This window comes from Halichoeres trimaculatus, unplaced genomic scaffold (assembly GCF_033239565.1).
Source record: "Halichoeres trimaculatus isolate MK-OKI-2021-1 unplaced genomic scaffold, fHalTri1.1 fHalTri1_scaffold_5, whole genome shotgun sequence".
Lineage (NCBI taxonomy): Eukaryota > Metazoa > Chordata > Actinopteri > Labriformes > Labridae > Halichoeres > Halichoeres trimaculatus.
In genome coordinates, this window is record NW_027437183.1 from 19,342,745 (window position 1) to 19,369,304 (window position 26,560).

General features: G+C 41.9%; 1 protein-coding gene across 11 annotated transcripts in view; it reads right to left on the reverse strand.

Moving 5' to 3' along the window:
• Positions 1 to 26,560, reverse strand: part of arvcfb (ARVCF delta catenin family member b) — a 339,618-nt gene that overhangs the window by 154,448 nt on the left and 158,610 nt on the right. For 9 of the 11 annotated variants that reach the window (XM_074669433.1, XM_074669427.1, XM_074669430.1 and 6 more), the window contains one exon: positions 25,169 to 25,388. The exons of 1 other annotated variant lie outside the window; for it this stretch is intronic. In XM_074669433.1, the coding sequence (XP_074525534.1) occupies positions 25,169 to 25,360 (192 nt within the window). In that variant the 5' untranslated portion in view covers positions 25,361 to 25,388. Of the gene's footprint in view, positions 1 to 5,955; positions 6,183 to 25,168; positions 25,389 to 26,560 lie in introns of those variants that run through there. One more of the 11 variants, XM_074669435.1, reaches the window with a different exon arrangement.

A 26,560-nucleotide genomic window follows, 5' to 3' on the forward strand; every position in this document is an offset into this window, starting at 1 on the left:
ACCTTGTAATGCTGTGTTCATGTCTGGCATGGAAAGTCGTCTACTCTTCCACTCCCTTACAGTCACAAAGATGCATTCAGGTACCTAAACATGGTACCTTTTGATTTCAACACGAATCGGTACCTGGTACTTTTAACAGAATTCGGTCGGTACCTATAAAAGTACCTAATTCAGTACCCATCCCTATGTATTTGTACCATATTTTAGTCAATTAAATGATATAAATCAATGAAACCCTGAACAAAATATTCCGAAGGCTACGCTGAAATCATACTTAAAACCCTATATTGTTGAATGATGTGATTTTGAAATGTCTTTAACCCAAAACGAAATATTCATGTTGGTTGTTTATCCTCAGAATTACAAATACTTCATTTTGAGTATTTAAGCATGATGGATGGGGCAAACACCTCATTGAAACAGCTGGAGATATCAAAGCATTGTCACTTTGTCTTGATATGACATTAGAAGATTGTGACATGAGTGAATAAGAACAAGATAAGCAGAATGATGAGATCACTGACTTGATATGGAGAAGTAAAGAGATGTGTTGCAAATTTAGTCTGAAATTCTCTGTTTCTTTTTGGATAAAACCACTCTGAAGCTCTAAACCAGACAACACCGGACAGCGGGTTGGAAAAGAATTAGGGTGAGCTCTTATGTGCTGGACCGAGGGGTCTTAACTGTACATACAGGGTGCTGAGGGTGTCGTGCGTGTGGTGGAGGCGTAGTTATCATGTGTAGATACATATGGTGTCAGCTGTCAAGTAAACCCAGTTCAGGTTACTAACAACCAAAAACAGGCACCATGTAACGCAGTAGGTGGGAAGGAGGATGGAGGGACCGCTCTCAGAGAGATGGAAACTGTGTGCCAGATACTGTAGCATGTCAACATGTCAAACCACGATGTGTCATAGGTCGTGCCATAGTGGCAGCCATGGGAACGGTATGTGAAACATGGCGAGCACGGATGAGAAGGCCATCTGGTGTCACTGGTCACCAGCACTGTCCACCATACGATCACACCCTGTCACCTTCAAAACACACAGGGTACTTATAACACCTCCCCTCTCCCATTATGCACCCTGCCCCCTGCCCCCATATGATGCCTCTTGCATGGATGCAGCCTGCACATCAATTGACCATCATATGTTTCCGGTCACTGGCATTATTCATGTATGAAGCCCACTCTCCAAACAATACCACTCCTCATGCTCTACATGTCTTCAAATATTGATCTGCTCAGCTTCTTCTGCACACAAAACAAAAGAAGAGAGCCTGAGGAGAGGAGAGGAGAAGAATATGCAAGGACGGTTGAGATGTCATGAAAAACACCCCCGTGGAAGAAAGAAGGAGGGAAGTTTGAGGGATTTTTAATTTTGGTGTGAAATCAAACAGCATCGGAGAGGGAGGAACTCTCGGCTGCTGCGGCTGAAAGCCCCGCTAGCTGTCAGGAATCTGGCAGGAACCCACAGTCTGGAGACGAGACCTCCTTTAGTCTCTGGCTCCATCACTGATGAATTATTTTGTTATGCAGACAGGTCTTCTAGATTCAGGCTTGCGGAGGAGAAGTTAAGTCTGTTTTTTTGATAGACCTTGGCAGGATGATGACTACTGGATTATTCATGATGTTTTTCTTTCTCCTTCACGACAAATGTGTTCTTCTATTTTTCATGAGCAGAAGATGCCGCAGCCTCTGCAGCTCGATTCAGAGGATTTGGGAGCAACCCCGCTGGTGTGAAGCTCCAAAATAAAAGCCAGTTTATATTTAAATCAGACGTGGCCTGGTGCAGACTCCCCCACTAATTGAGGGCTCTGCAGTAATCTTCAGTGGGCTAAAACTCATTCACCATAAGCTCTGCTGCAGCATTTAGATGAGGTCAAGGCCGATCAGCATCTCTCTTATCTCTGCATGCTTTCTACACTGAGTGAAGACTGACTTTAACTTTCACACCCATTGAATACTACTAAAGCTCAGTGCGTAACACTGATACTACCAGAAGTAGAAGTCATTGTGACCTGAAAGTTCTTAAAGAAAATAAAACTTTAAAAATAAAATAAAACTAATTTCGTTGCTAGGCGCTGCCCAAGTAGCTGCCTGTTGCAGTAGTTCTCTCTTCTTTGTCCGTTTCTTGTAATTTTTTTTGTCTCTTTTTTGTAATCTTTGTATTTGGAGTGGATCATTACTTTGTATGGCTCATTTGTTAGCCATGAACACCAAACTTTTTGTGGCTTCAGCGATATTTTTACTACTTCTCTCCTGTGTTTGTCTGGAGATCCTACATGTATCCATGGCTGCATTGTTTACATGTGAAATTAGCTGTTAGCAGCCTGTAGCATGTCAATGCTAACTAGCGTAAGGCCTGATGTCTTCCCACAAGGTGAGGACGACGTGCTGGTTCTCGGGTGTGAGCTGGGAGGTGACGACGTAAACCTGTCTTTCCGTCCATCATTGTTGGGAACGTGGGATCTAGCTCCGGTGGGATGGACGAGCTAGCCGTGCTAGCCTAGCGGCAGAGGGGCTGCCGGAGGGCAGAGTGGCATCGTGCTGTTTACGCACAGGGCTGACAGAGCTGACATCGGACGCCGGCGCCACATTGGAGGAGCTTCGCCTGCTGTGGGCAGACAGGATCCAGGAGACAGAGACTGAACAGACTGCTGGGGAGGCTCAGTCCTGGACCCTGTGGAGGTGGAGACTGGCTGGGCTAGAGAGTGGTGGACGGGATATCGTCATCTTTTTTCTTGGGGACCTTTTTCCACTTTCTATACACTTTCTTACTTTTGTTTTCTTAAATGCTACTGTGACTCCTGAATTTCCCCTCGGGGATAAATGAAGTATTTTCTATTTCTATTTCTATTTCTATTTCTATTTCAACTGCAATAGTTAATGCATCAGTAATGTTATGGGGGCGACACTATAGCTTCATTGCAAGGTTTTAACATCACAACACAAACCTGTATGTTACTGTAGTTTAATGAACATCTTAAGACTTGAAAAAACACGATCCAATCACAACACAGTTCAAAGGTATCTTAAGATACTAACTGTGAACCACTCAAGAAAAATGACTTCACCATTCCCTGTGCATGCACTGATTGAACCATTGAGATGAAATGAACAAACCCCACACTGGTAAAAACAGTCGACGCTTCCATCAAGAAAAATATGGAAAATAATTAAACTGCAGAAACATGAATTGATTTGGCAAGCAATATCTTTCTACATGAAAAACTGTAATGACCTGCCAAGGGACTGCAGATGTAAATTAGCTTTAAGCTAGCTCTGGTACAAATCATCAAATAAATGTAAGTACTGTACATGGTGCCTTTATAAATAAATTAAGTAAAAATAATAATAATAATAATGAAATTTTACCGCCAAGGTTTAAAGTCACAGTATGATTACTTGTGTCACTGTGTGCTCTATTCAAGAGAGCCTAAGATTATTTTCCCTCAAGTTGAAGCTTGCTGTTAGTTTTGTATAGCACAGAAAAATAAATAGAAAAACTTGTTGCAGGGTGATACTTCATCTTTAAGACCAATAACAACGAGCAAACAAATGGGATGTGATGGATCATGATGTGAAGTTACTCATTTGTCCTTGTTCTTCAAAACAGACAGATGTTAAATCCACAAGACTTCTCCATACACATCAATATTTTTATACTGAGTTTTTTTAAGTCTTTGATTAGAGATGCTTCCCCAGCAACAGTCCAAGAGAAGACAGAGCTCAGAGTGTGATGACTAACCAATCAGAATCAAGTATCAAACACAGCCTTGGAATAAAGTGTCAATAATGCATGGACATGGACTTTTAAAGGATGGATGGATGGATGGATGGATGGATGGATGGATGGATGGATGGATGGATGGAGGAATGCTTTGGCTCTTTAGTGTTTTACATCAAATCAACCTCATCAGAATCAAAGAAAAACAACCTTCAACTGAAATTTAAGCAAGTGTTCATGTCTAAATTTTCAGAACATATACATTATTAGAGTTAATATGAGTAATATTCATAACACACATTACGTCAGAATTGCTTGTGATGAGGACAAAAAAAAGCCAATGCATATAAAAATTGCACTTGTTTAAAATTCTTATTTCAAGAAACTTGATTCTTGTTCCATAGGCAAGATCTATTCACTTTTAACGAGATGTTGTGTTTAATTTTGTCTTTTAATATCTTGAAAGAACATTTTTCTGGACTTGTAAATGAGGCTTGTATCAAGTCTAAAAAAACATCTGTATTAAAGATAAGACAAACACTACCTTTGATTTTGGTTTCTGCAGTGTAGCTTCTTGGGGTTAACTCTAACAAAGTCATTACAAAGCAAAAGTTGAGCGGATAGGAATCTGTTAAATAAGTCATCAGACAAACTAGTCCTGATTGGTGAGACAAACCCAACAAAACAAACTCTGAAATCGATCCTTTTATGACTCAACTACCATGGCCGCACTCAGACCTTGTTGCACACACACACCGCTGACCCGGCAGGTGTTTCCTGGCTGAGGAATGTCCAGCTGAGTTGAAAAGGTCACTTCACGAAGCCTGCCTGCTTTCAAGTATGCCAAGTATCTTGGTCTTTCAGGGGTCATGGACTTCGGGGGGCATCCTGCACCTCCCTGAACCATTTTGGGAGCATCTGAAGAGGACACACTCTCAGGTTGTTGACACACATTTCATCTCATTTACAGAATCTGAGCCAAAACAGGCAACTTTTGGCCTGCTTCTCATCCGTCAGCACGCACTTAAAAAAGAGCTTTCAAACTTGTCAAAAGGAACGGTTGGAGGGAACAAAGAATGTGTGAGAGAGAAAAACTGCCTCCGACTTTGGCGGCAGCTCCTCCAGTTATCTGGTGGCATTCATCCACAGGGGCAACTGTTAACGTATTATTATCAGAGCAGCGTGGAGAGCGAGTTGGATGTTTTTGTCTGCCAGACACAGGTTTGGTAACTCCACCCCTCTCTGCTCAGCGGAGGAGAGCAGCTCTTTTGAGAAGTTGACCTCATTCAATGTGATTTTCTCCCTTCACTTTCTTTCTCTTTGGATGTCTGTCTTCCATTTCTGTGCATCTGAGCGCTGCCAAGCTCGGCGGGGAAAAGAGCGTGGTGATGGTGTAGGCTGCCTGTGGGTGCGCTTCAAACACAGGGAACTCTTCCAATAATGTATGCACATCATGCCCTGCTACACACACACCCACACAGACACAGTAACACACACTCACAAGAGCTAACAAAAGCACATTCCTGCGGTATCTGTGCAAGTGGAAGACAAAAGGGTTTAATGCCATGTCTCTCTCACAATTGGCACAGAACAGCCCAAAGGCTATAAATCCTGGCCAGGGGCTGATTCAGAGCCTAGCAGGCGATGATCAGGGACAAACTTTCGATACTTCAATGCTTGTCCCGTGATCACAGCAGTCATTCTTGAGGTGCTTCTGACACCTCTAAGCTCATGAATGTGTCAGTGAACCCATAAGTCACAGCACTGCTTTACTGCAAGGCAACTCCAACACACACTCTCACAAATGCACACTCTCACACACAGAGGACCAATACTAAACATATCTCAGGGTCTTGACTATTTACAGCACAAAATGGTCACTTAGCAGTGTAAGTGCATAGTTCCTACTGTATCTGATATCATGTAGCAGCCTGAACACATGTAAACCAACCACCAGCACACATGCACAACACACATCACACACATGCAACCACTATCCTCCTGAAGGACATGGATACATCTGAAGACCGCTGGGTGAAATAGTATACCACACAAAGACACAAAGAGTCAGGCTTTTGGATGACACAACTCATCGAGTATGTCCATTAAAAAGAAGCGGACTGTGAAGAGGAGGAGGGAGACAAGAAGAGTCAGAGAAGCAGAAGATACGATGAGAGGAGAGAGTGAAAGAGAGGACAGACCGGTAGACAGGCACAGCTACACTAACCTGTTTCACTTCAGCCGGCATGGTCCACAATAAACACTTCACTCCCGAAAGAAAATATAAAACCCTTGTTTGACAAGTATTTCCTCCGCTCGGAAAAGTTCTCCTTTCCCTCCTCTCCTCCTCTCGTCACCGCACGTTGTCCTGCTCTGTTTACGTTGAGTCTTCTGTCCTCTGTGAGCGCAGAGGCAGCAGCTCAGACACAGGCAGCCATCCTCTGCTCAGCGGAGTGAAGCTCGACGGCGGCAGATAGACCAACACAGGAAGCTGACAGGGAGCCTTTCAAAATTAAAGCACGACTGACACGTGATCGTCTATATACGTTTAACGATGTTTATCATGGAATAACGACACAAAATAAAAAATAAAAAATGCTGCTGTCCGAGTTATAGTTGAAAACTAGTTTAAACAAGAAAACAACGGTTAACTGCTATATTATAAATAATGACCACATTTTCAAAAGGTAAAACAATGAAATCATACTTTCCTACGCTACAAGCTAACCTAGCTAACCTAGCTAAACAAAATCCAGATATGAACAAGTTATACCTCAAAAAGATTTGTTTGACTTTTAAATTCATTATTAATTGCCTAAAAAAGCTGTAGCTTGTCAAGTTTAATTTTGAGGGACATGCATTTCATACATTTGCATTTTTGAGGCAAACTTACTCAAAATATTTCACTCCCTATGCTATCAGTCTTTTAAACCTATCAGTTATTTTCGTAATTTTAAATAAAATAAAGATCATGAAATGCCTTTTAACCTTTAAATCTCTGTTTTATTTTACTTTAGTCTGATCTACAGAGCTAGTACTTGACATGTAGCATATAGTTAGCCTCATAGCCTCATTGCCTCAGTCCTATTTAGTTTTCAGGAAAGCAGAAAAAACACCTTTTTATAATGAATATTTATTATTTTTATTACCATTTATAACACTTTATATTTAAATCATTATCATTAACTAGTTACATTCATTCAAATTTCTTTGACTAAGGCAGTTATGCTATTAGACGATGATGAATGTGTTAATGTTATAGTAAGCTGTAAAGTTGTACTACAAGCAAAAGTAAAGCCTGAAATGAGGCTTGATTAGAGTAAACAATCTTCTCCTGTGGGCTTTGCAACACTTTATTATAAAGTTTCCGAAATTATCATTACTATTCTTAGGTCACGTTAAAGGTTTCTGTTTTATTTGAAGGAGCATGACAAGTGGTTGATTGTCTAGGGAAAACTTGTCATTTTTTTCCTGAGATATCATTTTATCATGAGAAACTGTTAATTCTGTTGAAATAAAAGAAATGTCTTATGATAATAAGAACTGTTTTCTCACGTAAAGGGGTTTTTTTTTGGAAATCTGAGAAAAAAACAATGAGATTTTGTATGCAAGTTGTACACAGTCTCCAGCTGTTGTAAAAATAGGCAACTGAAGCACAGCATAAAAACATAAAAGTGTTTAGGATATCAGATGTGTTGATGAGTGGTTCAGCACGGCGGTTATCTGTGATCTACAAAGGCTGCTGTGTCTTATCTATGTAAGCTGATGTTATTCCCCCATTTATCCCAAGTTAAACAGAGATGAAAGGTTTGGTTAGAATGCCATGGTAAAAAGATCAATAACGGTCTCTTTGGGGTTTACGGGTTTAACAGGCAAAATACCAGCAGTTAGTCTCCTACATGACATGTAAACATTTCTCTATCAAAGCTAAACAAACTTATCTGGACAGTGATCCTCCAAAAGTGACAATGCACTCTATCAACCAGAGGTCTAGTCTTTGAAAACATTATCATATTTATCAATGATAAAATGTGAAGTCATAGCTCTTGGAGCTTTAGTTGTTTTTAATGAATATACCCAAATAGTTTAATATTGTGGTGAGACAGATTTTATTTTGAAAGTAAAATAAGTTCACTTCCAGTGTAACTCTGGCTACCTTTGATTGGTTTGTCTTAGCAAAAGGGAAGTTGCTTTCTCTTTTTAAGGATGCTGTGCTCAAATCTGACCCTAACTCTGTCTGCATGTTATGTGTATGTGAGGATTTATATCTGTGCATTTACTGAGTGAAAGGAGAACAGAGAGCACAGTGAGCTGCTGCCGCCGCTGAATCCCCTCCTCTCTGACTAAACAGGAATCCAAGAGAAAGAGTGAGCCTGAGCTGAGCTGAGCTGTGCATTTGCACGCACGCTCACACACTCAACAAAAAAAGTTAGCCTGAGCGAGGACAAAAAGCTGCGGGGCTGAGGGAGAGGGGGGGAGAGAGGAGGTGTGCTAACAGGGAGGAGGGTTTCCCAGACAGGCAGCAGGAGCTGGAAGTGAAGCAGCTCCTTCTCCTCTATCCGTCTCTGTCTCTCATTGGGTCTATGTCTGGCATCTTTTTTGGGGTGGGACCAGCTCTCTCTATGCTCTCCAGCTGCGTCTGTCTGTCAACCCGTCGAACCCTCCCCCTTGTTGGCATAGACAGAGGGAGAAGAGGGAGAAAGAGGAAGGGGAGGGGTGCAAAGGGGCTCACACACAAAACAAAAGTTGGCTCTTTTGAGACGAAGGCACCCAACACTGCACATTTTTACACCCTGCACACACACACACAGACACACACACAGCTCCTTTCTCTGCTTCTTTGTGCTGTTCCTCTCACTGCACTTGATATGTTCAGGGGGAGTACGTGAAAGAATTCACATTCAAATATATGACTGTGACTAAGACTGAGGAGGAATGTTAATCTAATAACGTCCGTAGAGGCTCAAGTAAGGACAACTTTGAGGGACATTTGGACTTACAGGAGAGAGAAGAACGACCGCACTGAACAGAGAAAGCAGAGAAAGGAGAAATCCCAAATGGAGGGGAAATGGCTGAGGTTTTGCATTCCTTGGGTTTGATATTTCATCTCCTTGAATGTTACTGCTCCATTTGTTCTTAATGAAAGACCTGGCCCTCTGTGCACCATTACAGCTCCATCTATTTATTTCAAACAATGCCATTAACAATTCATCCAACAAACATAACCTCTCAGAGTGGCTTCAAATAAAAAAGTCTTATAACTTCAATAGTAGTGCGTTTCTTTCTCTTATGTGATTTGCAATATCACATTCCATTTAAGCCATTTAAGCGTTGAGTGAGTTTCATAACCCTGTTTAAAAATCCATTAAGTGCTTTGGAAAACTCATGGGAGCAGATGAGTGAAGAGCATTACGCTTTTATTTTCTCTCTTAAACTCTACTGGTGTGTTTTGCTTGTTTCCATTTGATTGTTTAATGGACTTATTATTGTATTAAGCAATGTTTTCCAGTTTTTAAAGCCATCTGTACTCGTGTAACACTGCAAGTTTTTAATTGCCATGCCGATGGTGGTGTGATGTGAGGCTGTTGCAAAATATGAAACAGTGGTGCTTGAGGCTAAATGCTAACATTATCATGCTAATATGCTGATATGGTTAGCCCGAACCTTTGGATTTTCACAGTCCACAGGTGGTCCTCATTTTAAGATATAAGTGCACGACTTGATAGCATGAAGTGAATCTCAGGACTACATGAAAAATGTCTGGATTTTGAGGTTAAAAGGGGAACGTTTTATATACAACAAGCTTCTGAATAGGTCAGGGAAAACCAATGCAGCGCTGACAGGAAAGTTGTAGTTCTTCTGGAAATGCACAAAAATGGTAAATTGGTAACAGGATTTTGTTGATGTAGTCACACATTCACCTATTTGCACCACATTCACACACTGTTGCTACATAAAGGGCCTTCAGGAATAACTACTTCCATTCTCACACGGATGGCAAAGCCACTGAGGGCAGTCTGAACTAAGTGTTTAGCCCACGTTTGCAAAAAAGTTCAACTTTAAAATAACAACAACAACAGCAACAAAAAACCCAACAACAGAACAGCTGTTTTTTTTTAGCAGCTTATGACTTTTGTCAGCATTTTACCTCTTCACATTGAGGGCATGTTTGATCAATTAGTAACGATTGACTAGTTATGCCCTATATCCTGAAAAGCTTTTGTATATTTAGACTCAAGCAAGTGTGCCTTAAGAGAGTCCTGGTGGCAACTTTCTTTGATAGCTGCAATTATTAATTTAAAAATGTTTTTTAGGCTTTTTAATTCTTTAATTAGCAAGGATGGGATAGTGAACAAAGGAAAGAAACAAGGGTAGAGCAGGGAATGACATGCTGGACTCAAACCAGGGCCGCCCATCCAAGGGCGAACCTCACGGGGCACAACCTAGACCACTAGGCCATCTGTGCCTCAATAGTCACATTTGTTCACTATTCTTCAAGAGCGCCTGGATTTGGGGAATACCACAACACCCAAGACAGCACGTGGCAACTTCTCTTTACCCTCATGTATGATTAATTGATTATTTTCCTGACCAGCAATTTCTCTTCACATTGTTGACTACATAGGGGACTTGTCTTGGCAACAGGAGGATTGCTGGTTCAAGCCCATGGACCAAGATTGGTAATGAGGCTGATTGGACAGGCAACAGCATAATTTTCCTGAACACTGTGGATGTACCCTTGAGCAAGGCATCAAACTCCCAACTGCTCAGATGCAGCACCCTCACTTTGTGCTCTCCATCTGTGCATGATTCTGTGCAAAGTGCCGTGCGTGCGTGCGTGCGTGCGTGCGTGCGTGCGCGCGCGCGCGTGTGTGTGTGTGTGTGTGTGTGTGTGTGTAGCATGATTCAGAGTGAATCCCCCCCTCAAGGGGATTAGTAAAGTGTATCCTCCTCTATCTCTAACTCGACTGTTGGATCAATATATTCTACTGCTCTTATTCTGTGGTTTCTCTGGTGGCACCACCCACCCAGCAGGTAAAACATCAGGCTGAAAGCAACCAAGCAGCAACCTTTGCTCCATAGATATGAGGCTGATAGGGAAGTGTTTGGAGCTGCAGTTCTTTGAGAATCCACTTGAGGCTTGCTGCAGAAACACTAGCAAACCGCATACATGTTTACAAAAAGCCAGCATTAACAGCAAAGATACACGTTTGGAGCCTGGTAAAACCAACAAAAAAAGCTGCTTGTGTCTGAATAGTTTATCTCTAACACCATGCACTGTACATCCTGTGAATTTTGACCACATAAGGTCATGACCTTCTTGACTGACAGGTGGGCACCCTGCAACTGTCTGCTAAGAGGCTAAAGGTCCGTCTTTTCAATCTCATCCAACTCAAACAAAGCTAGGTTAAGTCAAGCCTTTCAACACTGCTCCTGCTGACTGTGGGCTTCCAAACTAAATATCAGCCGTATCACTAGAGTTCTCTCCTTTCTGTACGCTGCTATTTACTTTGGACATTAAAAGTGTAATGCAGGGATGCCACTTTTCTGTGCACATTGTGCAAAATCTTGTGCCAGTTGTCATCTAAAATACTTATCAACAGTAAAATTATTAATATCTATCACAGGGGTCATCAACATGTTACCCGCGGCACCCACAAGGAATGTTCTAACAGCAGTACTGGTCATAATTGAGCTCCTTCCAGAAATCTGTTTCCCTACCATCATTGTTATGTACATTATTAATGAAAATTGTGGGACAATTAGCACGAATGTGAGCAGTCTCTTCACATTGTATTACTAATGCTATTTTTAATTGTTTTTAAAAATTGCAATTTTGTTCAGGAAGTTTGTCTTAGATGATTAGCCCTTTGCACAATTCATTTTCCTTGGGGTAGCCCTCAGTTTCAGAAAGGTTGGTGAGCCCTGATCCATCATAAAAAGATTAGGCTTTCTGTTTATAATCCCACAGAAATTAAGTAACTTTCTGTTAATTTTTTCAGTACCGTTACATTTTGGGACATGACAGCCAACCAACAGACACTGCTGTTGCTCAAATTATTTCCTAAGAATGGCTGAAACAGTAATTTAATGTGGAGGCTCTTCTACGTAAACAGGTAAAGCAAACTAAAGCAAGGACAAAGAAGGAATTTATCCAAAATGTGTTTAAAAAAAAACAAAACACGAAAATACTTATTTTAAAATCCTTCCTGGACTGTGTTCAACAACACAGAGGTTTGATACAAACTGTGCCCAGAAATACCTGCTACTGTCAGACAAAAGCCTTATTCCCCAGAGCGTAGGCAGCGCTCGCCTGGGCCTTGTAAAATAAATGTACAAGGTGTATGAATAATCCAGGAGTTGTAATCAAAGCCCCTGAAGTCGGCTTTACTTCGTCAGGATGTAAAACAGGTGGTGGAAAGGTTAATGTTCAGCAACACGGCGTGTTTTGACAGCCAGATACCTGCACAAAGCTGCATCTGTTAAAATCAGGCTTTATGCTCCCATTCAGGAGGCTAAAAGAGGAAGAACACAGAGGGAGAGGAGGATGACAAATAACAGATACAACGAGAAGGCTGAGGGGAGGTGGGACTGAGGGTTTTAAAATGAAAATATATATATAAATATATATATATATATATATATATATATATATATATATATATATATATATATATATATATATATATATACAGGGTTTCATTATAAAAATGTTTTCCCAATCTTCAGTTTCAAAGGAGACTTTAATGACATCTAATTTTGAATTGACTTCAAAGCTTTTCCTCTGTGCCAAGAATACATTTCATGGGAAACACTTCTTTAACATCAAACTTTGATAAAGAGGTGAGTGAGTTCAAAAGAAAATCCAACTTTACGCACAAAAGAGAAAAGATCTTAAAAAGTGTTTTTACAGATAACACTGAGTTCTCTGCTCTGTGGTATTTGGGACAATCAGAGCACAGCGAGGGGCCCCCGTTCAGAAACGATGTATGAGTGAGAGTCTACAGGCCTGAGATGATCTGCTCTGCTTCAGGCAGGCTGCTGTTTACTGTAACAATGGCTCAGATAGCAAAAAAAGCCCTTATCTAATGACTCTTACTATCATGTTTAATTTTCCCCTTGAAAAATGGCTACTCAGCGATGCAGAGGATTACAGCCCAATCTGCTGGGGGCTTTTGTCTTGCAGAAAGGCAATTTACTCTTCATTTAGGGAAATAAAGCTGAGTTTAAATGACATCACTTCACATCAAAAGGTCCCATTTTCTGTGCTTGTGTGTCGCAGTACAGTAATTGTGCAGCGAGACCAGCTGTACAACTATAACTAAATCAGACGCTTTCTGGTTCTTCGTGTCATCTGAATGAGACACAAACTACAGGATCTGAATGAGTCTGCGGCCGTGGAGAAGCTCAGTAGATCCTCATAAAACTTTACTTTGAGGTGAAAACACGCAGTACTTTTACATGTACCTTCAGAAATCAGACTATGAGCTTAGTCAGTGAGAGATCAGAATATTGGAATGCATGTAAACAGATTAGTCAAACCATCATCGGACAAAGCATAGCTTGATTGACACACCTGGATAATGTGATTGCTATTGGACAAAGGTTGGGGTCGACAGGACTCGGCAGGTCTCAGTTCGTGCTAGGGCAGGGAGGATACGCTTTTCTCGTGATTTGATTTTATTACGATTTTTGGGGTGCCGATGCGATTTAAACGGCAATTCTTCAATACTTACGACTTCTAGTCTACTTTTTAAACACCAGACCATGGGAATAAGTTAGATGATAATAATGTCTACAGACTACACCAGGAACCCTATTTTCCCATGAAATGCACATCACGTGAGTCAGAGAGAAACATTTCACCCTCTGCTGGAGAAAAGTGGTAACTTTTTTACCAATCCAGTTTATAAAAAAAGACTAAAATGAAGAATTTAAATTTGAAAAAGAAATCTTTTTTTTTTGACAAAGAATCCTGATTTTGATATTTTCAAACAAAAAAATCCCAATATATCGATTTTTGATTTTTTGTCCCACCCTCAGTACGTGTCAGTGATCGGCCAGAAGAAGTGGATGACTATGATAGATAGGCTACAGCTGCATCCATCTTTGCTACTGTTGTTAAAATATTTCCTCTTCAAGTGAACTGAAACTAGTTCAACCAAGTGGCAGCCTCCGGTCTGGGAATATGAGACAATGCGGAAGTGCTAAAATCTGCTGTTTCTCGAGTATTCGCTTGAGGCTGGCTCCGAAAGTAGCAGAAGTCACTTACACACCAAGCCAAAAAAAGCTGTTTTCAAAGCAGAAATTAACCTATTTACAGCCTGGTTCAAAAAACATCTCCTGTCTGAGTCTGATTCACCGGAGGTGAATTTTTTCTTACTCCGTTGAGGATGTTAAGATCGCGAGCTCTCCCAATAAGAAGCACAGCTGAGGGTCACATGACCGACAGGCGCCCTATGGCTGTAGGCGAAGCCCTTGCCACTACCAATATCGCCGCTATAGCCAATGTGCTTAATTTTCCGTCTCAAAAACAGATAGGTGACGTCGGTGAGACTACGTCCATGTTTTGTTCAGTCTAAGAGTTCAACACATGCGCAGCTTTGCTTATTAAAAAAGGACACAGCGCCACCTATTGAAGCAGAGTGAGAGGTTCTCAGTCAGAAGTCAGATTCCCTTTTTTTTGCATGTATACACAGATGGGACAAGACCCCCCTCTCTAGTTGGACTGCTGCTTGCATGTAAAGGTACTGACTGATCAGCTCGGCTGCTCTCTGCTGATTCTCAGCTCTTGGTCTAAAAAAGAAAATTGTTCTTTGGCGTGGGGCCAATACTACTGCTAAGTTTTATGGGAGTTCCTCTCATCTATCTGAGATGTATTGTTGACAGATGGGCCTGCAAACTGGCAAAATACGATCTGTTTTTAGAGGTAAAACAGCACTTTTCAGACGCCTCATATGTTCACATGTTGGCAGATCAATCAAAGCGTCTTGGCAGATTTTGAGTCTTATAATCAATCAGCTTTTTAAGAACTGCAGTAGTTTGGTGCTGTTTGGGAGTTTATCAGAAATAAAAGAGGAAACACACTCTATTTGTAGTAGTTGCAACTCATAGATTCTGAGCATAGTTTGTCTCCACACATGAAGTGTTTGCTGTATTCACACCCGTGTGATCCGTCTGAAGCAGCACTTGGAAGAAGTTTGTCGAGAGTCATTTCACACATTCCTGCTCTATTAGCATCACTCTCCACACAACCAGAACCACTCTCAGACACTCTGAGAGAGACCATACCATGCCCTGCTTCTGTGCGCTTCATTCTTTCCAGTGCCAACACACGAAGAGGGCCCCTCAGCCTGGCTTCAGCTTTAGACAGATGATTTTCAGACAAACTGTGTGAGCAGCACCGCAGCACAGAAAGCAAAGGTTTGCAAACTCCAGACTCAAGATGTTCAGTCTTCTTAACAGTCTGTCCAGCAGTGCGGGGCGTCTCAGCCCCTGAGGCAGAACTGACTCAAGCAGTCGTTCAGCTGGAGTGCAAACTCAGTGAGTGTGTGTGGTTCTGAATTAATTGCTTTAATCTGGTGTTTTAACACCTGTAGACGACGGCTCCTGCATACACTCAGGTTGCAAATAGCAGATAATCCCTCCGATGCACACAGGTGGAGGGGTGAGGATTGACTGAAACTGGCAAATACCAAGAGGTTTGCCTCTGTTAGCATTAAAGGGAGCAGAGATTTAAGGCTTATTCCAGGTAAAGTATCCAGCTGAGAGTAAAGATGGCCCCTCTGAGTTGATTCATCTGCTATTTAGTTTCAGGCTTTTAAGGTTTTTTTTTTAATCATCTGCTTTTAATTTTTTGAGCTTTCCAGGAATTTCAAATTAAAATTTGGCATCCGGACACAGAAGTCCATTTGGCTGGATTAAATGTTTGTATTTATAACTGTTATGAGCAAAAACTATCCAGGAGACAGTTTTTACTACCTAAACTCTCAGGAGCTGAGCAGGGTCTCTTTAAATTGCATGACTTCTCCTGAAATTGCACAATTTAGTCATCTTTATGAAGGACACACCAGGGAGAAACTGAACAGAAATGTTCAGCTCTCGGTCCCTTCTGCCATTAAGGTAGTCTTGAGGAATTCTCAGTCCAATAAAGTGCCTCTACAAACCTCCCAAAACGAGGCTTAGTCCTGCTTCTGTTCCTCATCTGATGAGCGTTTACATGCTTGTAAGTCATGCAGTAAAACTGTCGCACCAGTATGCTAAACTCATGAGGATAATTAAATCAAGGCTTTGAAGAACACCTCCAGACCTACTACAAAGCTCAGAGACTGTTTTCAATTTGGTGTTTGTGGGGTGAAAGAGGTCGGGGCTTGTTTGGTTATCCTGCCGGACACTGCGGAGGGTGAGGTCACATTCCTCAGGTGGGACAGGGGTCCTGTGAAGGAGAGGGGGCTTTTATTTTTTACATGTGTTAGACTCTCATTGTACAGCACAAGCAGGCTGTTTAGACTACAACAGTCATCTCTGGTACATTCACAGACCTCCATGCTACCCAGAAACTTTCAGACTGAGCCTGTGGCCTCAGAGAATCCAGCATGTCTCCTCACCTTTGTGAGCACACAGGATGTCCACTCAGAGATCAGATAGCCCTCTTAGTGCTTTTAGTGAGCCTAATAATTTAATGGATTGTGATCAAATGGCAGGGAGGAGCACCTGGACAGGCTTTAAGTCCACCAGCGTTGGGGTTGAGTTGAAGGATGAAGGTTTGAGCCTCTGAGGAATATAAATAGCTCACAGCACAAAAGGCTTTTTCTGCTGCCTCCCCTCTGAACCGCTCTTTCTCCCTGTTCGTCTGAGCCCGACAAATATGCGCAACCCCAGCCTTGAGTATAAATTCCTGTCCTTCCATGTCAGGCCCTGTACCGAGCTGAAAGGACTGACCCCCTACCTCGAGCAGTTAGCAGTTTGATTCATGGGCCATTGCCTCAAACTTGACTCTTAATGTTGAAGTGGCTGAATAAAAGATAAGCCTGAACTTAGCTGGCACGCTCCGTGCATTTAAGCTTAAGTTCTGGAGGTGTAGTGGGAATAAGCAAGAGGTTTTTGCTTCTTAAATGTTTGATACATTTATTAGTATTTCAAATGGACGCATGGCCTCAGGAGTCTCTGAGATTTTGACATGCTGCAGGGAGGAACCAAGAATTCTACAGTTCACGCTCCATACACCAGTTCTGTCTCTTTTGAACATTTCCTTTGATCAGTGGATCAGGACCCTGAAATAATGTTTTGATAAAAGGAAAAAAAAACAAATATTAAATTATTTCTGTTCCAAATCATGCTTATCTTTCTTATAAACGTCACACCTTTAACATTTAGCATAATTTTATATTTTCTTGCCTTCTGAAAATGACTAATGAGAACCATGAGAAAGTCAATTGAGTAAAGATTTAACAGTATCATCATTAAAGAAATCGGTCCTGTGATGTGGGATCAGAAGAACAGACATTTTGGGTTTGTTTTGAAGATGTGAGGTGAAATATCTACAGATTAAGCATGTCTGCACCTTTGACAATCTGCCATCTGTAGATGAGATTCAAACCACTTTACTTAAACATATTACTCTGCCTGTTCTATCCCGTCATAGATTCTAATATTATCTCAGTTTAGTTGCTGACCCAAGTCTGGCAGCGCCCAGTTTAGAAAAATGAGGCCTGTGCGGAAGTGCTAAAAGTTGCTGTTCAGCAAGAATCCGCTTGAGGCCGGCTGCAGAAATACCAGAAACTGCCTACACATCCAGCCAAAAAATCCAGGCTTTTACGGCTTGGGTCTGAAGCACTAATTTCACTATCGACACACAATGTACTGGGGGGGGGGTTCTTTTTAACATGGCGGTTTAGAAGATATTAGGATTGTCTGATTGTCCAATCAGAGACACAGCTCAGCTCATGTGACTGATGCACACTCTGTGGCTGTTAGAAAGGAATCTCCAAGTCTGCATTATATCCATGTGGCCACATCTGACAATTGATTTCATTTCACTGTTTCTGGAACAGACAGGCAATGTCCCGGAGACCACGTCCATGTTTTAAACAGTCTATGGTCTGGATCTTTAAAATTTTTAAGACTACACTTAAATTAGCCTCCCTAACTGGCTCCTCCTGCATGTTGTTTGCATTAGTAGCACATGATGATGAGCCTTGAGCCTTTGCTTGTATGTTTGTATTCCTGTCACCATATTTGTGTATTTTCATGTTTCTTCTCAGTGTCTGGAGAGCTGATTGGCAAAATCTTCTAAGACCTGGGTCTCCGTGCTCTGCACCTGATGCAAAAAGCCAACTTCCAGCAGCCTGATATCTTTCTGTTCAATGTTCACCTGACAAGATGGGGGTAGAAAAATGTGCTTGACAAGTTTCCTGAAACAAGAACAAAAAAGAAAAAATGAGCAATTCAGACATCAATTTAGTCTTTTAATATCTTGAATCAAGACATTTTTTCTGGCCTTGTCAGGTGAATGTGGCTCATATTAAGTCAAATAAGACATTTCTTTCTCAAATAAGATAAACACTGGTTAAGATTCTAGGGCTTTTTGCAGTAAATAATTAATGTTTGAGCTCAGTGGACACATGGGATCTTCTACTTCTTGATGCAAGTGTTTATGAAGTCTGTGTTTCTGATTTCAGTAATTTCTGGCCTTGGAAAGAAATGGTGCAATGTTTACTCTTGACAGGTAACTTTGAAGTAAAGAAGAAAATAAATATATATCATTTTCTCTTCAAAAAATTCAGAGCTATTCCCATGATGTTAAAATATAAAAAGTGTTTTCTTTAACCTTTACATTTTTTATTTCTAGACAACCTGCTTACCCTTAAACAGCTTGAAGCATGAGGAGGTCTTTACATGGGAACATAGCAAACCAGAGCCCACATTTAACAAATTCAAAAAGTGACTTTTTCACACATCGATGTCTTAAACTCCCATTTAACCGAAGAGGAAAGTGTTGTGGGAGGGTACGGGAACAGTGTGGTATGCAAAAATAAACAAAGCAGCCACTTTCACAGCGAGGTAATTAGCCTGTTTATGGGAGGAGAGGAGGTCGGTGATGGCACAGTGAGAGAAAAAAGACAGGGGAGGGGGTAAACTGAGGCTCATTGTTAGGCAGGTGATTTATGAGGGTACAGGGGCTCCAGGGCGCTGCCAGTGCAAGGATAGATCTCCTGTCGCTATAGCACCCTCAGCCCTTTGTGTCCATTGTTCCTCGACAGGGTTTGGAGGGCTGTGGGATGAAAGTGGGTGGAGGGCTGCTGGGGTGATTGTTGGTTGAGTGCTGTTGTGCCATCTCTGGGTTTGTACGTCTTCACCACAGACAGCAGCACAGATCAAAGCATGCACTGTTCCCTCTCTTTTAAAGCTAGCAAGTCTTTGAAAACTTCCCACATTTGCACAAGAGAGATGATATGCTCCTGTGCTGCTAGAAGGCCAAAGAATATAGCGTCTGAATACAAAACACCGACATTTAATGGTATCCACAGTGTAAGAAATTATCCTGACTTTCCTTCACGATGAGGCGGGGTGATTGTATGCACCGCGGAAATGGGTTCCTGTGCTGGGCAGCGACCGTGCGTCAATAGATGAGGCGTCTGGTGTATTTGAAATGAGGTCACCTTCTCCCTCAGCTCCAAGCAGACGTGGGTGTCTGAGCGCTGTCTGCCTTTTTTCCACACAGAGAAACTGTCACCATGCACCACTTGACCTTTCAGAGCCTGGCAGATAACGCTCCTCCAGGCTAAATCAATTACAACCAGCAAACACAATATCAAATGAAAGGAGAGTAAAGTCCTAGCATGGGAGCGGTCACATGTTCGTCCCGTCAATGGATGCAGATTCAAAGGCGTCTGGCTGCGTGTCACTGAGTCTCCACTGATAATCACATCAGGAGAGCTAATGGAGTGTCCGACAGCATTGTTGTGATATTTCTCACAGGACAGTGTAAACACTCTGACTCTTTCTCCTCTCTGATTCATAAAGTGTTGCACTGAACTGAATGAGGATCAGGATTCAATTAGTAAGGTCTCAGAAAGTGGGGCAGTGCTGTTTACAAGAACCTCTCCCACACTCATTGTTCAAATACAATGGTCAAAGCGTCTTGTGGAGACCTACCTTTTCATATCCCCTGTTAACAACACGCAGGGCCAAAACAAATATCATAAAGCATGTTGAACTACAATTTTCTTTAATCCTACTCTGCTGTTTGCACACCAGCTGAACAGACTGACTGGTGTTAATAGAAAAGAGTCATTTATTTATTGTTGGGAAATGCTTGTTCTCTACTGTTTTTTTTTTGTCTGAAGAAAAGCAAATAAAAGCAAACAGTGGGCCGCCTGCTGCAGGTTTAGCTAATGAAACCCACAGGGATCTTTTTCAAGATCCAACACGAGTTTAAAGTTTTCTTTTCTACCCTTTTTCTTCTTTACCCCATTTCTATATTTGTCAAAAGGGTTTACAGCCATGTTAACTGAAGGCTCCTTGGAGGAAATTTATCTATACTTATGAAAAAGGGTCACAGTAATACTGATACCTGTAAAGCTACAAACCAGATCATCAGCTTCACTACTGATTATTTCTTTATGCCTGATTAACAGCACACTGAGAGCAGAGACTGTAAATGGCCTCATGACATATATCCTAGTAATTATTGACAAGGTTTTAATACATATCGCAGCATCTACAAAAGAGACTCTGAGAGCTAATCCAGGTTTAATGATAATAGTTTATTGAAATTTTCAATACTGGTTACTAATGGCCGTTACTATGCCAAAAGATAACACTTGGCTGTCTCTTTAAATCTCAGACGAGCACTTCCCACAACTCTCTTAGAAAAAAACACACTCAAACACTCAGACATTGGCTGCTAAATCGACCATCCTGGATGATACATTCACTGAACCTTGTAATTCTCAAACACAAAATAACTCATCGGTAAAACCTGGTTCTGTTAGGATTTTTTTTTCTTTTGCTGAAAATGGACACTTCAACATGAGAAATCTGCGGTGTGGCGTATGAGTGAGTGAAGTCAATCAAATGCATGTGTCGCACAGCCAATACGTGAGTGTTGGCAGCTATGCAGCACAATAAAGACAGCATGAGTAAAGATACAGACTCGGTCCACAGGGGTCCTACTCTCAAAAGTATTTTACAACACTTATAAAGATGCTAACATGCTAAAATTTAATTGGTTATATTTATTACTGTCACCATGAGAGTGACAGTTGCCTAAATTTGGTGATTAATAGGAAACACACCATATGTAATAGCAGAGGCTTCAGATAATAACACTGACAGGCTTTCTTTCTTTTTTTGAATTGGTGGCACTTTTTTCTGTACAAAATCAATGGAGGTCAACAAGCACTACACTCAGCATCCTGAAAGCAAAAACATTCTCAGCGAGGACGGTTTATTGTCGCTGCACTCTCAGTTGAAAATAGTTCACATTTTGAGCAGCGTTGCTTCAATAGATGTTACTTCAACCTCAGTGACCTACAGTTATTAGAGAAGAACGAGACTTCTGATGCTAACTTTGTTAACAACACTAAAAGGAAAACTAATCACACCTGTTTTACAGTTTTTTGGTCCAGACTGCTGCTCATGCCAAAACATAACTTCATCCATTTTTTTCTTTGCTAAATGTACTTCAAACTATATAAATATTACCATGCAAAAAAAAAAATTAAACAGACTTGTCAGTTAATACCAAGGGAAACTGAAGTGCTTTGAGGGGGTTTTCATAACCTAGAAACAGTGGGCACGGCTAAGATGTGCTCTGAATTCCAGGTTGAGGGCAGTGCCAGAGCAAACATGCTGTGATAGTGCACAGACCTTACTTAAGCTACTACTAAGTAGACAACTACTCAGAGCGTTTGTTTTAGAAATAAGTAAAGAAACAACTTCTTTAAGATGCTCTTTTTAAACACACTTATCTAAAGAAGATGAACGGCTGAAAAATGATGAAGATGAAACTTTATGGTCCATGGCGCACTGTGGGGTCATCTCTGACTCCAGAGGTTTACTTTTCACTTCCTGGCTCCTGTTGTCTACATGTCAGAGAAAGACACTGAACCTCAGGTTGGTCCCAAAGGCTCAGCCATCTTTACGTGAGTGTGTGTAAACGTGATTAGTACTGAGTGGAAGTTGAACCCTTGATGTAGCAGCCCGGGCAATCAGGGTGAATGTGACATGTGGTGTTTGAGTGTTATGAGTGGTCAGAAGACTAGAAAGCTGCTCTGTTCATGCACATGTCCTTTTATCATTTATCCTTTACAGACATTGTACAGTCCACTGTGAAAAGCAGCTCAGTGATACAGATTTAAAGCCCTGTTTCCACCAAACGGTTCAGTTTGGTTCTTCTTGGTATGGGCATGCATTTTATGGCGTTTCCCCTGACTAATCCCGGGAAAGATCCCCCAAATAACCAAGGAGAGCCGTCCCACATTTTGGGGCCCTTCCGTTGGGGTTCAAAACTGAACCTGTCTGATCCCAAAAGGTGGAGCAACAACACTGCAGACCGTTGATTGGTTGAAAGAATTGTCACTTACCGTGTGACAGTGGCTGCGGCACACAGCCTTCTCTGAAACAAAGCTTGATTGCGCCTTGTAAGAAAAGCCACATGGAAATCACAAAGAAGACAAATTGTTGAATGTCTGTCCTCCTTGCTCTTTGTTTACTGTGCCATGTTTTTCTTCTTTGTTGGATTTATCAGCTGGGTACAATGTGTTGCGCTGCTATGGTGTCAAGCCGTTAGCTAACTGACATGGATATCAGCATCTGGCTTACACGTCTCCTACCAAGAAGGGGCACGGTTGACTGTGAGAATGCAAACAGGATCAGGCTTTACCAATCCAATCAGTACCAAACTGATCTAAACAAGACTGCTTGGTGGAACCAGGGCTTTAGTAGAAAATAGCAGACACATCATAAGAAACTTGCTTTTGACAGGATGATCCAAACCTTTAATGAAATGCTGAACAATCCGTCCAGCAGTTGCATAGATTTCAAAAAGTATCTTGTATAACTTTTCTATAAGCACTGGAACCTACAGAAGTTGTGCTTCTTCACTGCCAGCTGCAGTCTTTAGGTTTTTACCCTAACATATAATATCTCCATGTTCACCAGAATGTTGCTGAAATGATTTGTCACCAAACTCGATGTTTGGAAAGGCTACCAATCTTCTCGACCTTAAATCTGAAGTGGAAACGACAGCTTTATTTCCGTATAACACTGTCAAATCGTCACTCTATGACTTATTCCAGTGATTTGGCTGCTGTCCAGGCTCATGCCTCTCTCCACCGCACTGGGTCTCAGACTGTTTGCCTTGTTGGGGGCTTGATGAAAAGCATGAGTAGAGCTGAGCGTTTCAGAGCGCCGTTTGAAGTGACAGATCATACAGTGCTGTGCTGATTTGCGAGTGTAATCTGCAGCAATCTCAAGATAATTTTTCCTCACGTTCATTTGATACCCACTGGGCCCTCTCTCTGTAGCTCGCCTGTGTTTAAACGCTGACAATTCTGATCTAAATGATAAAAGCGGATAAAAGCGAGAGTTGCCCGCTGGTGTTTGGACGCAATCTGTTCCACATTGAGCGCCACGTAGTAGCGCGTTATCAAGATCAGTGGCTTATCAATCCTATTAGGTATCTGATTTCATTAATCAGACTTCTGCTTTCTGACCCTAACTTTAAATAATGGCAGGCTTCATTGAGTCTGGCCCTTGGGTTGGAAACCTGAACCTCTAGTTACTGTTCCAGGCTCTGTTTTAATCCATCACGCAGCCTGGGGGATGTGTGTATGTGGGGAAAGTCAGGAGAAATAGAGAATGACCTGATGCATTCCTCATCGCTCATACTGCTGTTATATGTGAATAGAGTGGGTCTCCAGGTGCAACACACACGCACACGCACACACACACACACACACACACACACACACACACACACACACACACACACACACACACACACACACACACACACACACACACACACACACACAAACACACACACACCTCCTGGCTGAGGACTGAGCACAAATCCTGCCAAGAACTCAGGTGCTGTTTGCCCTGGAGCACACGCTGATCAACCCACCGCCTACTGTTGCAGTTTGCTTTGGCGTTTAAAGGTGTTTATGATGAAGCCGTTCCTTCAATGCGGGGTGCATAGATGACATTTCAAAGCGCTGCAGAATGGGAGTGGGTACGTGAGCGCTACCCCGTCACGCCCAATTGACCACCCATTGTTGGAACAGCTAGTGGGTGGGTGTATTTCCCGCTCTGATATGTGTGTTATCGTGTGAGGGAGCAGGTTAATTCACTGCCTGTCATGTTAAGCCGGTAAATCATGGACCCCATTATGAGGGAGGGGGGTATCTCACTCTCTGTTACACAAACACACATATAAAGGCACAGGGTTGCTCCTGCTGTGTGTGAAGGGATGACAAGTCTCCTATAATTTCCCTGCATCCTCTTCATTATCTCTTCATGAAGCCAAATTGGCAGCGAGCCCTTTAGGTAATGATCGCTGACATCGACTGCTTACAGGATGCGGCGAGGCAAATAGACCTGCAGGAAAACCAGGGCAAAACAGTTTCATCTCTGCAAGACTTACATTATCAATAATACATGAGTCTGGCTCCTTTACAGTGATTAAAGGTGATGTTTCTAAGAGCTACAGGTGCTGCAGAGCCAAACTGGGCTTCCAGGTTATTGTAAGTCAAAAAGGCGAGCAGTCCAGAAGGGTTCCTCCAAAAACCTGATTACACCGGAGAAAGGTCTGACATTGTCTTCAGTTACGACATACATGCAGCAGAAATAATGCCTGTAGCTGTTATGTCTTCTTGCTAACACAGCAGCTAACAGCTCAAAGGATGTAAATCGACTGGGTGTTGTCACTCCTGACATTTTTGAGAGGACGAGCAGCTGCCTCATATCCACGTCTTACATTTCCTGTTCCCGCCAGCATTGACAGGAGCTCCGGCCAAGGACTCTAATGTCCCCCAGCCGCTGGGCAAAAGGCCACATCCAATCAGCAACACAAGAAGACAATATCAAGGGCCATTCGAGGAGAAGAGATGGGATTGGATGTGGAGCTGTGGCGTCGAAGGAGGAAGCAAAGGAAGACAGAATGAGAGGTTGAATCTCATCAGCTTGCTTTTAAAGATGAGTCACCAAAGGGCAGATTGTTGCACAACACCCAGGACAGCGGGTTCAGACAAAAGGGAGCTATTGTCTTAAATCACAGACAGAACAAACGGAGGGATTAATGGTTCCATCTGTGATGAAAAGTAATGACCACGAGCAAACATGGCGGTGGGATGAGCTTGCCATGATGAGAAGCAGAGGGATGGCGGTTGACAATGACTGGTGGGGTACGTCAGCATGCTGGTATCATTTACCTGCATCACCACCTGCTGCCATGGTATTGGTTGGCTGTTTGGGGGGTTGGGAGGCAGGTTGGCGCGTTCCAGCTGCAGGTTGACGTTACGACGCTCCTCCTCAAGGGCTCGGGTCAGCTGCTCGAAACGCGCCTCCTGCTCCTTCACCGAGGCCAGGATGCTGGCGGCTGAGCGAACATCGTAGTCCTCCATGTCCGGTGTTGGTCGAGGTTGTCCAAATCTTCCAAATCAGGAAGGGAGGGAAGAAAAGGGGGGAGGAGGGGGCACCAGGTCATTAAAGACACCCTGACCCAGAAGGTTCGGGCTGAGGTATCAACACTGATGCATGCCCCAGTTTCACGCAAATATAAGATGAACTCACTGACCAGGATGGGGTAGTGATGGTTCAGCATTTAAAGCACAAGTTTTGACCCTCTAGAGCCCGAGTTAATAAAATAAAGCTGCATCTACCTGAAAGTCTGCAGTTCATAAAAGCAGATTCAAAACTTTTTTAAATTCAAAAACAAACTGTCCTCTGTCATTGAATTTGGCACTTTTTAAACAACGTTTGTGTCAAAACTTCAAACTTAATATAAAACAAAAACACCAGGCAGAGTATGAAGGCCAAAAAAAAAACTAATAGAAAAAATAAAGACATTTAAAAAATAAAGTCATAAATTCATGAGGAATAAGTCATAACTTCAGTCAACAGACTGTATGGGTTTTTTTTATTTGAAGGTGAACACCAGAGAAGCATCCAGCTGCCTGCACTAAACTAAGGAATGTGGATCATCCTGTGGAATAACACTTTAATACAGATTTCTTTTAACACATCAGCACCTCCGTGTCAGGTCTGTATAGATTGTGTAAGATTCTCAGTCTAATAAACGATAAATAATAGAGGAGGGCAGCTCGCAGGGGCTTCTGCTGCCTGTTTCTCCTGGATTTAACTTCACAAGTTGATCCAAATTCCTTGTTTTAGTGGTATTCCCCATATGTTGTTTTAAATGGAGATGAACCACATCTTGTAACTACGACTTCTTTCTCACAGAAGGACAATTTTATTCTCATAAATCTCTGAATTACTGTTGTAAACTTTTAACTTGAATTTCTGGTCAATTACATCTTTGAAGTGGAACTGTGGGTATTGAGCTGCACTTAGCAAAACAGACTTTGTAAAAATGCAATATTCACAAGAGAGTTTAATTTAATTTATGTTTATATACATTTAATCTAATGTATGTATAATCAATGGAACATGTAAATCGAATAAGTAAAGTACATAACACCAAGTTCCCTGAAAGTTTAAGTTTTCATTTTAATGCTGTGAGAATCAAACCATATGACCCACTCAGGGAGACTTTTTTCATACTGTCTGTTTACATCCTCCCTCTGTAGACACCTCAACTATCT